Source organism: Xenopus tropicalis, chromosome 7, assembly GCF_000004195.4.
Source record: "Xenopus tropicalis strain Nigerian chromosome 7, UCB_Xtro_10.0, whole genome shotgun sequence".
Lineage (NCBI taxonomy): Eukaryota > Metazoa > Chordata > Amphibia > Anura > Pipidae > Xenopus > Xenopus tropicalis.
In genome coordinates this window covers 94,984,727-94,999,811 of record NC_030683.2, presented here as the reverse complement: position 1 = coordinate 94,999,811, position 15,085 = coordinate 94,984,727, and the positions used below count along the sequence as shown (strand labels likewise).

Sequence of the window (15,085 nt, the reverse complement as noted above, 5' to 3'; positions counted from 1 at the left end):
TGGCTACAATGTAAATCGCCTGTAGGATGGCATTTGTGGCGCCAAAATTGCTGAAGTTTCCTCTCAAGGCAACTTCGGCAAACCGCTGTGCTGCGTATGCCATCCCACCAGCGATTTACACTCTAGCCGGTGGGATGGCCTACGACAAGGTAGATTTTTCATGTGGCGACTAATCTCCCCGTCTGTCAAAGCCCTAAAGGTGGCCATACATGCTCCAAGATCCACTCGCTTGAACCATAGTGCTAGGGCTGCATGTGTGTATTATTATTAGTGTTAGTACCGCTCTTGTTCTAAGCAACAGCAAGGGAGTGTAGCACAGGTATTTCACAAGCATTGTATTCTGTTTATCTATGTCCCACTTTTATTTACAGTACTACAAATATCTTGAGCTCTTTAAAATCTTTGTGATATATAATTTAACCTCTGTCTGTATTGCAGAAATCCTTGCAAGGCTGGTTATATAACCTTTTGTAGGCAATTAGGATTTCTAAAGTTTCTCCGAAACCGCAAAGAAAGGGGCAGATAGAAATGTTAGCTCAACTTTCCAGTCAGTTCTCATTTGTGACGTTGCCTTCAGATTTCTTAGCATCTCGGCTGTAAGATTTTGTAAACAACTAATTAGCCTGAAAAGTCTCCTGGGCTCCCACTTCTTGCTATTAAAGAATTTACTTATGGAGATCAGGGCATCAGCATGAAATGTGTGGCAAAATCTGCTTTCCATTCTTCATTTATATTGTGCCTTTGGGTGACACTAACGCATTATCATTTCTATTAATGTTGCATTATACCTGCTAGTCAAACAATATTCTGTCAAGGTTTTGCTGTATAAAAAAAGGGGCCCAAAAATATTCTTTTTTTTTTTTCAACCCTAAGGTTGAACTAAGATTGTGACAATATTGTGTCAGATTTTTCTTGATGTCTTCCAGACATGTATTTATCTTTCATTGATACATTGATTTTTGTATTATAATTGACAGTGCCCACTATCAAGCCATAGCACTATCTTAAAGGCGATCCATGCATTGGAAAGGCATATCCCTTGGCAGCCAGCACCGCACTTCAGATACACTCTTCATAAAATCTCATATTCAAGACCAGTTGTTCATTTTAATTGTGCAGTAATTAAATCACAGCAGAAGAAAAAATTATTTGCAATAGTTCTTTAGCTGCTTGAGAACACCCAGTGTGTTGAATTTCGCACTAGAGAATGCGGCGGGGGTAATTAGACTGCCGCTACCAGACACCTTAGAAGGTTCTGTTTCCCTGCTGCTCTGTATTAATAGGATGTATGTAAATGAGCTTGATATCACCTCTGGGATCATTATGATTAAACAGGCTTGTGATAAGTGAAATTTATGTGGGCCACCCAGCCAACATTATTTGTCTTGTGCTTGGAGAGAGAGCTGTATGTTTGCTCTGCTGTGTAAGGCGGCTTACAGCTATGTTACTTACACTGGGAAATGTGAAGAAGGTTTATTATTTGAGACTGAAATGCATTGTATACACTATGGGGCTGATTTACTTACCCACGAACGGGTCGAAATGAGTCCGATTGCGTTTTTTTCGTAATGATCGGTATTTTGCGATTTTTTCGTATGTTTTGCGATTTTTTTCGGATTCTTTACGAATTTTTCGTTACCAATACGATTTTTGCGTAAAAACGCGAGTTTTTCGTATCCATTACGAAAGTTGCGTAAAAAGTTGCGCATTTTTCGTAGCGTTAAAACTTAAAAGGTGCAAAGTTTCGCGTAAGTTTTAACGCTACGAAAAATGCGCAAAAATCGTATTGGTAACGAAAAATTCGTAAAGAATCCGAAAAAATCGCAAAACATACGAAAAAGTCGCAAAATGTTCGTTTTCAAGTCGGAACTTTTCCAATTCGGGTCGGATTCGTGGGTTAGTAAATCAGCCCCTATGTCTGCTAATTTATTGTATAGTATAGCAATAAAATAGAGTGTAATGTGATTACTTAAACCTTTGCAGGGTCAATTTAAAAAGTGGCCTGCCGACCACTACTGTTCCCCCAGTTTTAGTATCATAGGGGCTGATTCTTACTGCTTAGATCTCATTATTCCCTAGCTAGCACCATCCAAGGAACAGCCTCCCTACCAGGCTGGCTTCAAAAGACTGCCCTACCATTAATTGTTTTTAGGCCAAAGAGGAAGTTCCTCTTTCCCTAGTCCCTCCCATAGGTCTTCCAGGCCTGGGACCTCCCAGCTGTGGAAAATTCTACAAAAATACCCTAAAGGGCTAACCTTAAGCTGGCCATACACGTGGCGATCTCACGATGTTTCGTACGACCGTCGGTCGCACGAAACATAGTCAGATCCGCCACACACCATTCAGGGCTGAATCGGCAGGTAAGGAGGTAGAAACAATAGGATTTCTACCTCCTTCTGCCGATTCAGCTCTGAAGGGAGAATTTTGGTCAGGCGCCTTCTATGGCGCCCGATCAAAATTTTCTAACTTGGCCGATCGGCGAGCCGACCGATTTCAGCAGCTTCCTGCGATATCGGTCGGCTCGCTGACATGCCATACACGCACCGATTATCGTACGAAACGAGGTTTCGTACGATAATATCGGTGCGTGTATGGCCACCTTTAGGGGTTGGTGCCACCTTCTGGGAAATCTAAACATTACATTTAAAACCTACATTCAAAATATATTTCACATCCTTAAATTTCTTCTCCATCACATAAGTCCTTCTCCAAACACCTATAATCTGTGCTAAAATTACCAGCATAGTTCTTATTTCCATGCAACTAATTTTAGGGTAGGATATTTTATCCTATTTGGCTAATTTGAGTAGATAAAAAGGCTGTGGGTACTTATCATTTTTTTTCTTGCAAGAAAAACATGCATTCCTGTATTATTTTAGCAAAAGAATGAAAGAATTTAGCTTGTGGCAGAATGAAATGTATAGGCCTAAAGAGGCAGCTTCTTTCTGCCTGTTGCTGTTTCAGATCTTTCCGCAGAAAATTAAAAGAATTGTCGCAATTTCATAAATAATAATCGGTTATTCTGCCTCAGTGTCATTAGGAAATGGAAAATATAATTCTGTCAGTTATTCAAGAAATAGAAAAAGGTGAGTGAATCATAGATTTTTCTCCTGCTGTATTGCTGGCCACATAACTCCCAGCATTCCTGAATTTTATCTTTACCATTCGTCTGCAAGGCTAAGTACTCACGGAGTGAGTTAGTTGCCCACAATAGATTGCTGCTAGTGTGGGTGACTAACCGCCCCATGGGTCATTAGCCTGAACTGTAAGTCATGACTGCAGTGTTCAGCATTCATCTTAATTAAATGCTAATTAGCCATATACCATAAGCACTGCAGACATAAGTACTGTAATGCCGCTTGCCTTAGTCTCCTGAGTATTACAGTGTGGGGGTGCAAGGTGTGAATGCTCAGGGGTACTGCCGGGCAGAATTAAATGTGCTTCATTGCATTCAAACAATGTACGGAATCTGCTGCTTTTAAATGAACTAAATATAAAGTTATTAAAATGAATTTAGATTAGCACAGTGTTATCAGCAGCATGAGGAAAGGATGAGTACCATCTTCTACTGTAAACGCTGTGGTTCAGACCAAACAAATCACACAGAATACAATGCAGCTCATGCAATCTAATTTTTCATTGACTGTTGATGAGCAACTTTTATGTTTGGGCCTTACGTGTTTTTTTTTTTGTTTTGTTTTGTTTTTTTAAAACATGGGTTCGAGTTTATATTTATAGTAGCATGTAAAACATTACTATAACCAGCTCACTTGTGGTGACTTCAGACACCTTTACTGATGCAAGTGCAACATGGACCCAAAACACCATGTTTATTTACCCATAGTTCAGCTTTATAATGCTTAATTCCATTATAATTGTGGGTGCTTCCCAAGTAGCATGCCCATTATTTAACAGTAGGGGCAGGCTGCGGCACAGAATTATTTTTATTTTGTCTTTAATAAACTCTTCAGTTATTTCTTTAAAGGGCTCATATTGGACATCTTTGTGGCCTTGATAAGTTTACTGCCACAGGTCACACCTATGTTTATTTATTTATTTATTGTGGCTAACATCTCAACAGCATATAGCAATAAATCTCTACATAATTATTTAGCTTCTCTTCCAGTACCTTCCAACAGCCATGTTTTCTCCCAGAAGGCCCTTATTTATTTGGCAAAATTGAGTGGGTTAAATCAGATTTGGGTTATGGTCAAATGTGGCATGGTGCGGAAGTTCAGGGCTTTGAAAAATATATAATAATTGTTGAACAGGGAATGTTGCTATTTACACTGTATGTGTTGCAGTGTTGGTCAAATATCTTCTACAGTTTCTTCCTACTCTGGGTAATGTTAGGTTTGGCCCTATCATTCTTCCCCCTCAGGGCTGCTCCTCCCCATGTAGTGTATGTGGGGCTGCTCCCTTTTTTTTTTGCTTTCAAAAAGCAGTGCATTGTTGATGCCCATGGGTTCTGCCCGCTATCTGGAGTTACATGGCAAGCAAAGATCTGAGCTGACTTTTATTTGGATAAATCACTCTTTATATTACATACTCAATGTAATCTTTGGAGACAGCACAAGGACCAAATATCCTATGTCCCTACAACTTTTTTTCCACAGACAGATTGTACCACCAGGGTACAGGGCCATTGCTGTAGGCCTCTTTCCATAGGCTGCCAGCCTTGCTGTCACCATTCTTAACTGACATCTAAAGTTCAATCCCCACCTGTCCATCTTTCCTATCTGATAGAAAACCTGGAAAAGACTTTGAAGAAGGTCTAAATATTCAACCCAACTCACCCTTACATTGTCTGACACTTTCCACCAACAAACACCTGGAACTTTATTTATGGGTGATTTATGAGAAAAACATAAAAGAAGCTACAAATCATTTGCTTTTTCTTTGCTGAGCACCAACAATTTATTTAGCACAAAGGTCCAGCAATTTGAAATATACGTTCCAATTGAGCTGGCAGGTGATCTCTGGGAGTTGTAGTTAAACTTTAGGGCATCCGTTTGCACATTCCCATAAAACTACAATTTGCCTTTTGTGTAACTTATAAATAAATGTTGTAGGAACAGTAATTGTGCTACTGTTTTTTGCATTAACATTGTCGTCACTCTTTATGTGTATACAAGCTAATCAATAAGAGAATATATTTTAAGAATACACGGACTGGCATCAAGCAGGGTTATATAATTATCATTCATTAGAAATGTGTTTTATTTTACTTTGTTTCCAAACTGGGAACCACAAATACAAAAGAGACATCACTCAGAAGTCTGATCAAACCAGGTCAGAGGAAAACCATTGGAAATAAACAATGGTGTAACGATGCACCACCGGGCCTCCCGGCAAAGAAATCTTTGGAGGGGCCAGAAGCGCACTGAAGCCTAACCCACCCCCTCGCTGCAGGCAGACGCACGTACAAATAAGCCTCTGCTAGCACTGGATGCATGGTCTTTCAGTGGCTATAGACAGAACCTGCAGTCTGGGCCTCTCTGTTCCTCGCCCCCACCCCCTGCGACCGTGTGTTAGTGCACAGTTCTGACATAGTTCAGCCTCTCCCCGTGGCCCATGGGCCGGCAGAGTAAATGCTACATACTGACCAGGTGGGCCTGATTAGACTAATCAATAAGCATCAAAGCCTGGCTAGTCAGTTTGCAGGAGAATTTTGACTGAGAGACAGAGGTGTCTGTTAATCCACCATACGAGTCTATGTGCCTGTACACACAGTGCAGAGATCTGTAATATTGCTGCAATTGATGCGTGACTGGTATGGAGGAAGTCTCTTTTGTTACACTTGTATCTGGCTATTGAGGTAAGATTTGTATGTGCATGTGTAAGTTGCAGGAGGGTGACTGGCAGCGGATCTATGCCTGCTGGTGAGCAGCACAAAACCTAAATGCAAGTGCTGTGTGTATGTGGCTAGAAACAACTGTTATATGTACAAATTTAGCTTCATCAGCACCCAGCCACCCATGTTTGCTGTTGAGGGGTGTGGCCTCATGACATGCCACAGCAAATCAGCTTTCGCTCTGCTCTGTCACTCATACATTTCTGTATCACTGACACAGGGAGCCAGAGATTCTGGAAGGTGGGGGATGGGAGGCTGCTTCAATAATTAGCCATAACTTTGTAATGGTGGAAAGTTTTTAAAAGCAATAAATTGTCATTGCCTAGACTTTATATTTTCAGTATTTATAAAAGCAATTTTAATGATCGTTCCCCTTTTGAGCAAACTAAAAACTAATTGCTTCACATTGGGGAAAAAATGGCCACTTTGAAGTTCGTCAGTGCTTTAAACTCGCGTAACTGTTTTAGGTTTTGGATTCAGATTGGCTGATATTGCTGAATGCCACCAAATATGCAGGGATTTGTTTATATCCTGGATTCCGTGCATCCCTAACTAAAACTGCAAAATAATTGGACTGTTTTGTGACTTTAAGCCAGTGAGTTGCAACATAGTACCCATTTATTGATGCCGCTTAAAGCCATACTGTTATAAGATCTGCAGCTTTCTCTTGTCCCAGGGTAGAAGGTGAACCCCTTTAGGCTGTTTTGGGGGTCCTAGGGTGAGCAGGTCTTTTTTAGCTCTGTGCCATGCCACCTAACGTGTATTTTGAGTATTCAAGTCCACTCTCACACACATGGCTGCTGACCTCTGCCTCTAATTGTGGTTGGGGAAAGTAAATATTGCCATTTACTGGTGGAGCATGGGCATAGTCCTTGCTAATGTTAAAAAGGAACAGTAACACCAAAAAATGAAAGTGTATAAAAGTAACTACAATATAATGTGCTGCTGCCCTGCACTGGTAAAAGTTGTGTGTTTACTTCAGAAAGTCTACTATAATTTATATAAATAAGCTGCTATGTAGCCATGGAGGCAGCCATTCAAAGGAGAAAAGGCACAGGCACATAGCAGATAACAGATAAAACACTATTGTATTCTACAGAACTTATCTGTTATCTAACCTGTGCCTTTTCTCCTTTTTTCCAGCTTGAATGGCTGCCCCCGTGGCTACACAGCAGCTTATTATATCAATTATACTAGTGTTACTGTAGCAAACACACCAGTTTTACCAGTGCAGGGCAACAGTGCATTATATTTTTATTACTTTAAAGCTCTTTCCTGTTTTGGTGTGTGTGTGTGTGTGTGTGTGTGTGTCCCCTCTGGCATTAAGTGAACTAGAGAACTCCAAATCTGAATTATTTTGGACAGGTAAATCTATAGAAACTTCACAGAAGGCTTCAGAGATTTTCCCTTTGACATCTCTTGATCTAACAGCTGCTAAAAATACAGATATAAATTTCAGCTGCTTAAGTAAATGTATTTGCTGTCTGATTGTACCTTGCATGCATGGCTTTGCCTTTACAGTAGGCCCTGATGTGAAATCATACCGTACCATTTTGTGCATGCAGCTCATGAAGTGCCCAGCAGCAGAATTTTGCCTAAGTAACTAATTTATGTACTTAACAAAAATAAGACTGTTGGGCACGGTTACTTCATTTGGGATATAATCCATAAACATTGTGTCCGTAACCTTTTAAAAGCAGAATTTCCATCCAGCTTGTGGGAAGACATACTTTGCACTTTGTGCTCCCCTCTGACTCTCATCAGTCTTGGTCGTGCACTACAAATTCAGCTGCTTGGAACAGTATAGCGGGCTCATATAAGGGGTGGTGGGTTAACTGGAACAAAGTGGGGGTGGGGCAATTATTATGGTAATGGGCACGATGATGTCAGAGGGGCACAGTGATGTCTGGTGGGGTTTTGGTGCTGGGGGGGACCCAGAAATTTTGAGGCCCAGCAAAGCCTTAAAGGAGAAGCAAAGGCTAATAAATCACAAGCTGCAGGCATACCTTCAACTGTCTCAATAGTGCCCTTAAGTCTCCCCATATTTCACCTGTTCAGATGATCAGAAGCCAAACAGGAAGAAAATACGCTGAGCTGTGTAAAGAAAGTTCCCATAATGCCTCATTTACTTCTCCTTTAATTAATAAGTAATTTTAAAATATCTTTGTAGAATAGGTCAACTTAGCAATGTTTTGAGGCCCTTATTAAATTTATCCAAAAAGCTCTGAAATACAGCAATGCTAATTTAGAAAAAAAACAATTGCACATTTTTTATTTGCTTTTTCTTTCTGTAATAATAAGAAATGATCTGCACCTGATGAAAACTAAGCCATGTCAATAGAAAAATCACGGCGAGTATCTTAATATATAAATGTTTCATTTGTTATTGATCGGGTTTCGCGAGGCTGAAAACTGAACAGACAGTTGAGACCCGAACAGGCCTAAGGAAACCATAACAGGTGGCAACCCTAGCTCATATCCATCAGCCTATAAGTTCTGAGCCTGCCCAATTCAGCCTATCTAAGAGAAGACAATTTGCTAAACTGAAAGTAGCTCAGGGTCTATATGTGAAAGAAGCAGTCCAGAAGTGCCTTCTCAGGATGGGTTGCTTCCTATTGGTCAGAATGGAGAATCCTGTGCATTACACCAAGCCAGGATTATTACTTAATAATTTGCCATATGCTAAATAGGCTTTCAGTGTCATGTCCTTAAATGATCTTTATTATAAAACCAAACTTGATCAGCCAAAAGAAATATCCACTGCCAAAGACCTGATTTGCTGCTGTTCGTATTTTGTCCAACCACATGTAGTCATACTAGGGAATGAGTTTGCTGGTACATTGGAAAGAAGTGCTTGGGATATTATAATTTCTGAATTTTCTATCAAATATTCCAGTATGCCATAACTTGTACAAAACAATGCAGCAGACAGGGGTGTATGGGCAGTGCACGTTATTAATGGATCTGTAGGGCAGCTCTGTGCTAACTCTGTTCTGTTTGTTCTTTTAGTCCAGAACTGGACATTGCCAGGTTTTCTGCTCCCAGCTATGAAGAGGTGATGAGGATGGGATATGACACATCGAACAATAGGGCACCAGAGGATCATGATGGAATACCTATGTCTCTTCCTTCTTATGAGTCTTTAACAGAACTTGATGATTCCACACCGACCAGGCCAATAGCCGAGCCACCACAAAGGACAAATTCCCGTTCAGGGAAGGAAAAGAAACCTTTGAACGTCAGGAGAATAAAATCGGACAAGCTGCACCTGAAGGAATTCAGACTAAATCTGTCGGGCCATGGGACTCAGACCAACACCACCACCACCACTATTGAACCTTTGACTCCACCACCGCAGTATGAGGAGAAGTCTTTAGATCTGACCAAGCCAGTATAGAGAGAAATATCTATGCCTGTCTCACGCTACTGGACTTAATTGATTTGAATCTGGGCAGTTTACTCATTTCTGTGAAATATGTAAATACACTGGCAAATCGGAAAGCTTGGGTGCAGCCAAGATAATTTACGCAATGTGGCATAGACCTAGGGCTGTCCTTGGTGTTTGCGAGCCCCAGGCGCAGTGGGATGTCCCTGGGGCACAGTGACATGTACAAGGCAGTCCAGCCTGCAGCTGTTATTAAACAACCTCTGCCAGCATCTACAACGGGCTGTGGCTTGTAGGTGAATGCCAGGAATTTTGTAGCTCAACTTTGAGGCCACTGGTTGGGCATCAAAGTTTCAATCATTCTTTGCAATCCTACTAAATGCTTCTGACACCATTACTGCTGCCTCTGTAGTCTTCCCCTCTATACAAATTTTGCTCTGTGGGACCCAGGGCAGCCCCCACAGTGTGCACCTCACTCCCCCGTGGTGTTAATCAGGGGCTCTTATAGTGTGACTCCCCAGACATTATATTACTTTAAACTCTGCACTACATGTGTGATGAGTCTAGAGCACAGTATGGAACCAACAGAGCCCAAATAAAATTAAGTACCCACACTTATATTTCTGCCCTGGGAGCACAGGGTTAGGGTTATATGTATGTATGAAGTAAAGCAATAATTACCAGCTGTGATAATGCTATTTATTTCCCCTCGTATGTTGGCAATATTAGTCCCCATGTTTGGAAATTGCAATAGTAGTTTCTCACATCCTTCTGTCTCGGCACTAAGCACACTGCATCCAAAATAATGATAAATAAATGTATTTAGATGTTGCCAGCTTTAACTTTTTTTTTATTAAGCCAAATTTATTCAGTTCTCCACTAGAGGGTGCTGGTGCCTTTTGATGTATCCTTAGGATTAAAATAAAACCAAAGTAGATAACTATAAAAGTCCAGTCACACTACAAATATATATTTTTGATACATTCAGCATTTGGTCAGACCAGTATTTGTATACAAATTGAAATCTGTCTTTTGAAACAAAAATATGTTGTTTGTAAACAAACATTTGTCATATTAAATAGACACTATTATCAAAATAAACCGGTTTACTTGTGTTTACAGAGAATGTGTTGGAAGTAGCGAGATAGTGAACCAGAAAGAGAGGTGTTAAATCTGTGTGGGGATGGGAAAAGTAGATTGAGCAGTATGCCCAGACCTACTTTTGTCTACATATGTATGAAAAATGAAAGTAATTGTCTCACTGGTTGCTGTGGGTTACAGGGCTGTGGCATCACCACCTAGGCTGATCCCCATGCTCAGGTCCCAGGTTCAGCATATATGGCTCAGTCCCTGAATGTCCGGTGCTCTTTCCATTTCATGCTAAGCTGATGGGATGCTTGCTTTAATTGTTCTACCTTCAGCTTATTGAAAATGCTTAGCACTGATTGGTTGCTATGGGTTACTTCCCAGGTGATTATAAATAAGCCCCAGTTGTTTCCATTTGTACTTCAGCCTAGCATAGCTTTTCAGTGCAAAGATTTCATATATTAGCAGTTTTTGTAATGCTGATATAAAAATGTGTAATACAGAAGCTTTAATGAAACAGATCTGCAGGATGGGCTTACTCCTCTGCCAGTAGTACAAAATCCAGACTTGTCCTGCTAATAAAGCAGCCTTGTGTCCTTGAGGTTCTTAATGATACAATATAGTCATCTCTTCCTGTGCATTCCCCTTTTAGGTCCCCACAGCAGCACACTGGATGGCAAGGAGCATTTAGAACTGAAACTATTCTGAATATGTGCCGGAGAACAGAGCTGTTACATAGAGCAACCATAAAAGTGAATGGAGAAGGGATTGGGGCACAACAGAAAAACAAGGGGTTTAGGGAAGAGCAAAATGGGGATCTAGATGAGGAGGAAAGCTAAAGAATGGAAAAGGAAGAAATAGTGGGCTGTGAAGGGGAGATTGTAAAAGTGAGTGAAAGAAAGACAAATATTGCTTTTAGGGGAAAAGGGTGGCTGCAGAGAAATAAATAACAGAAATACTGTCCTTAATAAAGAAAAAGGGTTAAAGAAACAAGTGAAAGAAGAAAAGTCTCAGCATGTGGTCCTAATTGACCTAACACAATGAAAGTGGGGGACACAGCACCTTTCAGGATGTGTGTGTTTCTGGGTATATAAATATACAGCATGTACACAAAAATCTGTGATAAAGAAAAAAGGGGCTTTAGGTTAATGCCACAAGGTTATATTCTCAGCAAGCCGAAATACTATGCTGTCTGTGTGTGCCATACTCTGTCTGACCTGACCTACCCTGCCTCTGGGGGCCATATGCTGCCTGCCCTATGCTCCCTGTGTGTGACATACACACAGGCAGCTCAGGACAGGCAGTACAAACAGTGACACAATGCCATCACTGCTCTACAGTCTGAGGTGTGAACAATGTGAGATTAAAAGGTGTGAACAGTACAGGGTATTACATGTTTAAACAATACAGGGGGATTACAGCCTGAATCTGAGGTGTGAACCATGCAGGGGGCCAGTTAATCTCAGTACTGATACCATTTAAAGCTACATAAAGGTAAGCAGTCACAGCGGCCAGAGGCTGGGTGAAGACAGAAGGGTTCAATTAGTCGCTGCAATTCATAAAATCCAATCAGCACAGAGATTAGTCACCCTCGAACACAGTTGCTGGTGACTGTGTTTTCTATTGCAACTGGGTTTTTAAAAAAATTGCAACAAATAATTGCCCCATCTGTCTTCAGCCTTAGTATTTATGTACAGTGAATGCCCATGCATATTCATTATCCTGTTCTATGCCATAGTGTTATGATCTTACACAAATAGGGGTAACTAAGGGGTATATTTATCATGCTGTGTAAAAAGCGGAGTGAAACATTACTGGTGATGTTGCTCAGAACAGCCAATCAGATGCTTTGCTTTGGTTTTCTAACTGTTGAAATCTAATTGCTGATTGGTTGCACTGGGCAACATCACTCCACTTTTTACACAGCATGATAAATATACCCCTAAGTGTGTAACACTTACACATCTCCTATACAGTTATCCTAGAGAATTGTGTGTATGTGTGTACATTATAATGCATGTAGCAGATGTGTTTAGGGCAGGCGGAGAGCCATATCAGGTAACTGCCTTGTGCAGGGATGAGGCCCATCCATTCACATGGAGTTGCTCCTGTAACCTTGACACTGTCCGCCAATGGCTTTCTCTTTCACCAGAGTAAAGGAGGCTTGATGCTGTTTTGCTGTTAGAAGTCTTGAGGAGCGGCAGTATAATTGATTGTTTCTATTTTAAACACACTTATTGGAGAGAGAGACATCAGGGCATTAGAGTAAGTATACTTTCCATACACCTAGTAATTATGCTGAAGTGATAAGGCCACGCTCCCTCTATCTTAAAGGGATACTGTTGTGATTTTTTTGGTATACTTTTTATTTACACAGCAAATAATTCACTCTACCACTTCCAATTCTTGGTTCAAGGATAAAATTCTATTTTTTTTTTTTTTTTAGCTGTAATAGTGTAGGCGCCATCTCAGGCCATTGTACCTGAGTCTGAGCTTTCAGAAGAAGCCAGCGCTGCACATTAGAACTGCTTTCAGGTAACCTATTGTTTCTCCTACTCCCATGTAACTGGAGGAGTCCCAAGCTGGACTTAGATTTCTTACTATTGAGTGATATTCGGATATCTTCTGGGAGCTGCTATCTTGCTCCCTTCCCATTGTTCTGCTGATCGACTGCTGGGGGGGGTATCACTCCAACTTGCAGCTAAGCAGAGTACAGGTCACATGTTTGTGGCACCCTGGGAAATTAAGAATATGGCTAGCCCCATGTGAAATTTCAAAACTAAATATAAAAATCTGTTTGCGGTTTTCAAAAACTGAATTCAGTGCAGGATTCTGCTGGAGAAGCTCTCTACGCTAGTGACGCAGCCCCCCAACCCCCCTGGCGCTGTATTGGTGGCTCAGGGGCCAAAAACGCCCCTGTACACCTGGCAATTGCTCTCTAATTCTCTCTCTCTCTCTACCTGCTGATTGCTCTCTCTCCATACCTGGTCATTTTTCTTTCTCTACCTGGTGATAGCACTCTCTCTCTCTCTCTCTCCCTGGTGATTGCGTGCGTGCGCTCTCTCTCTCTACCTGGTGATTGCGTGCGTGCGCTCTCTCTCTCTACCTGGTGATTGCGTGCGTGCACTCTCTCTCTCTCTACCTGGTGATTGCGTGCGTGCGCTCTCTCTCTCTCTCTCTACCTGGCGATTGCGTGCGTGCGCGCTCTCTCTCTACCTGGTGAGTGCGTGCGTGCGTGCGCGCTCTCTCTCTCTCTACCTGGTGATTGCGTGCGTGCGTGCGCTCTCTCTCTCTCTCTACCTGGTGATTGCGTGCGTGCGCTCTCTCTCTCTGCCTGGTGATTGCGTGCGTGCGCGCTCTCTTTCTCTCTACCTGGTGATTGCGTGCACTCTCTCTCTCTCTCTACCTGGTGATAGCACTCTCTCTACCTGGTGATTGCGTGCGTGCGTGCACTCTCTTTCTCTCTACCTGGTGATTGCGTGCGCTCTCTCTCTCTACCTGGTGATAGCACTCTCTCTCTACCTGGTGATTGCGTGCTTGCATGCGCTCTCTTTCTCTCTCTCTACCTGGTGATTGCGTGCGCTCTCTCTCTTTACCTGGTGATTGCGTGCGCTCTCTCTCTCTACCTGGTGATTGCGTGCGCTCTCTCTCTCTCTCTACCTGGTGATTGCGTGCGCTCTCTCTCTCTCTCTACCTGGTGATTGCGCTCTCTCTCTCTCTACCTGGTGATTGCACTCTCTCTCTACCTGGTGATTGCGCTCTCTCTCTCTACCTGGTGATTGCGCGCTCTCTGTCTCTCTACCTGGTGATTGTGTGCGCTCTCTCTCTCTCTACCTGGTGATTGCGTGCGCTCTCTCTCTACCTGGCGATTGCGTGCGTGTGCGCTCTCTCTCTACCTGGTGATTGTGTGCGTGCGCGCTCTCTCTCTCTCTACCTGGTGAGTGCGTGCGTGCTCTCTCTCTCTACCTGGTGATTGCGTGCGTGCGCGCTCTCTCTCTCTCTCTACCTGGTGATTGCGTGCGTGCGCTCTCTCTCTGCCTGGTGATTGCGTGCGTGCGTGCGCGCTCTCTCTCTCTCTACCTGGTGATAGCACTCTCTCTACCTGGTGATTGCGTGCGTGCGTGCACTCTCTTTCTCTCTACCTGGTGATTGCGTGCGCTCTCTCTCTCTACCTGGTGATAGCACTCTCTCTCTACCTGGTGATTGCGTGCTTGCATGCGCTCTCTTTCTCTCTACCTGGTGATTGCGTGCGCTCTCTCTCTCTCTACCTGGTGATTGCGTGCGCTCTCTCTCTCTACCTGGTGATTGCGTGCGCGCTCTCTCTCTCTACCTGGTGATTGCGTGCGCGCTCTCTCTCTCTACCTGGTGATTGCGTGCGCTCTCTCTCTCTCTCTACCTGGTGATTGCGCTCTCTCTCTCTACCTGGTGATTGCGCTCTCTCTCTCTACCTGGTGATTGCGCTCTCTCTCTCTACCTGGTGATTGCGCTCTCTCTCTCTACCTGGTGATTGTGTGCGCTCTCTCTCTCTCTACCTGGTGATTGCGTGCGCTCTCTCTCTACCTGGTGATTGCGTGCGCTCTCTCTCTCTCTCTACCTGGTGATTGCTCTCTCTCTCTACCTGGTGATTGCTCGCTCTCTCTCTACCTGGTGATTGCGCTCTCTCTCTACCTGGTGATTGTGCTCTCTCTCTCTCTACCTGGTGATTGTGCTCTCTCTCTCTCTACCTGGTGATTGCGTGCGCTCTCTCTCTCTCTACCTGG

The 15,085-nt window shown here is 42.8% G+C and overlaps 1 protein-coding gene across 2 annotated transcripts in view; it reads left to right on the top strand.

Moving 5' to 3' along the window:
- tmem51 (transmembrane protein 51) overlaps window positions 1-10,340 on the top strand; it is a 32,411-nt gene extending 22,071 nt beyond the window's left edge. Inside the window, exon 3 of one of the 2 annotated variants that reach the window (XM_031905156.1) lies at window positions 8,864-10,340. In XM_031905156.1, the coding sequence (XP_031761016.1) occupies window positions 8,864-9,251 (388 nt within the window). In that variant the 3' untranslated portion in view covers window positions 9,252-10,340. The remainder of the gene's footprint in view (window positions 1-8,863) is intronic. The other variant, NM_001045722.1, reaches the window with a different exon arrangement.
- The last annotated feature ends 4,745 nt before the right edge of the window (window positions 10,341-15,085 follow it).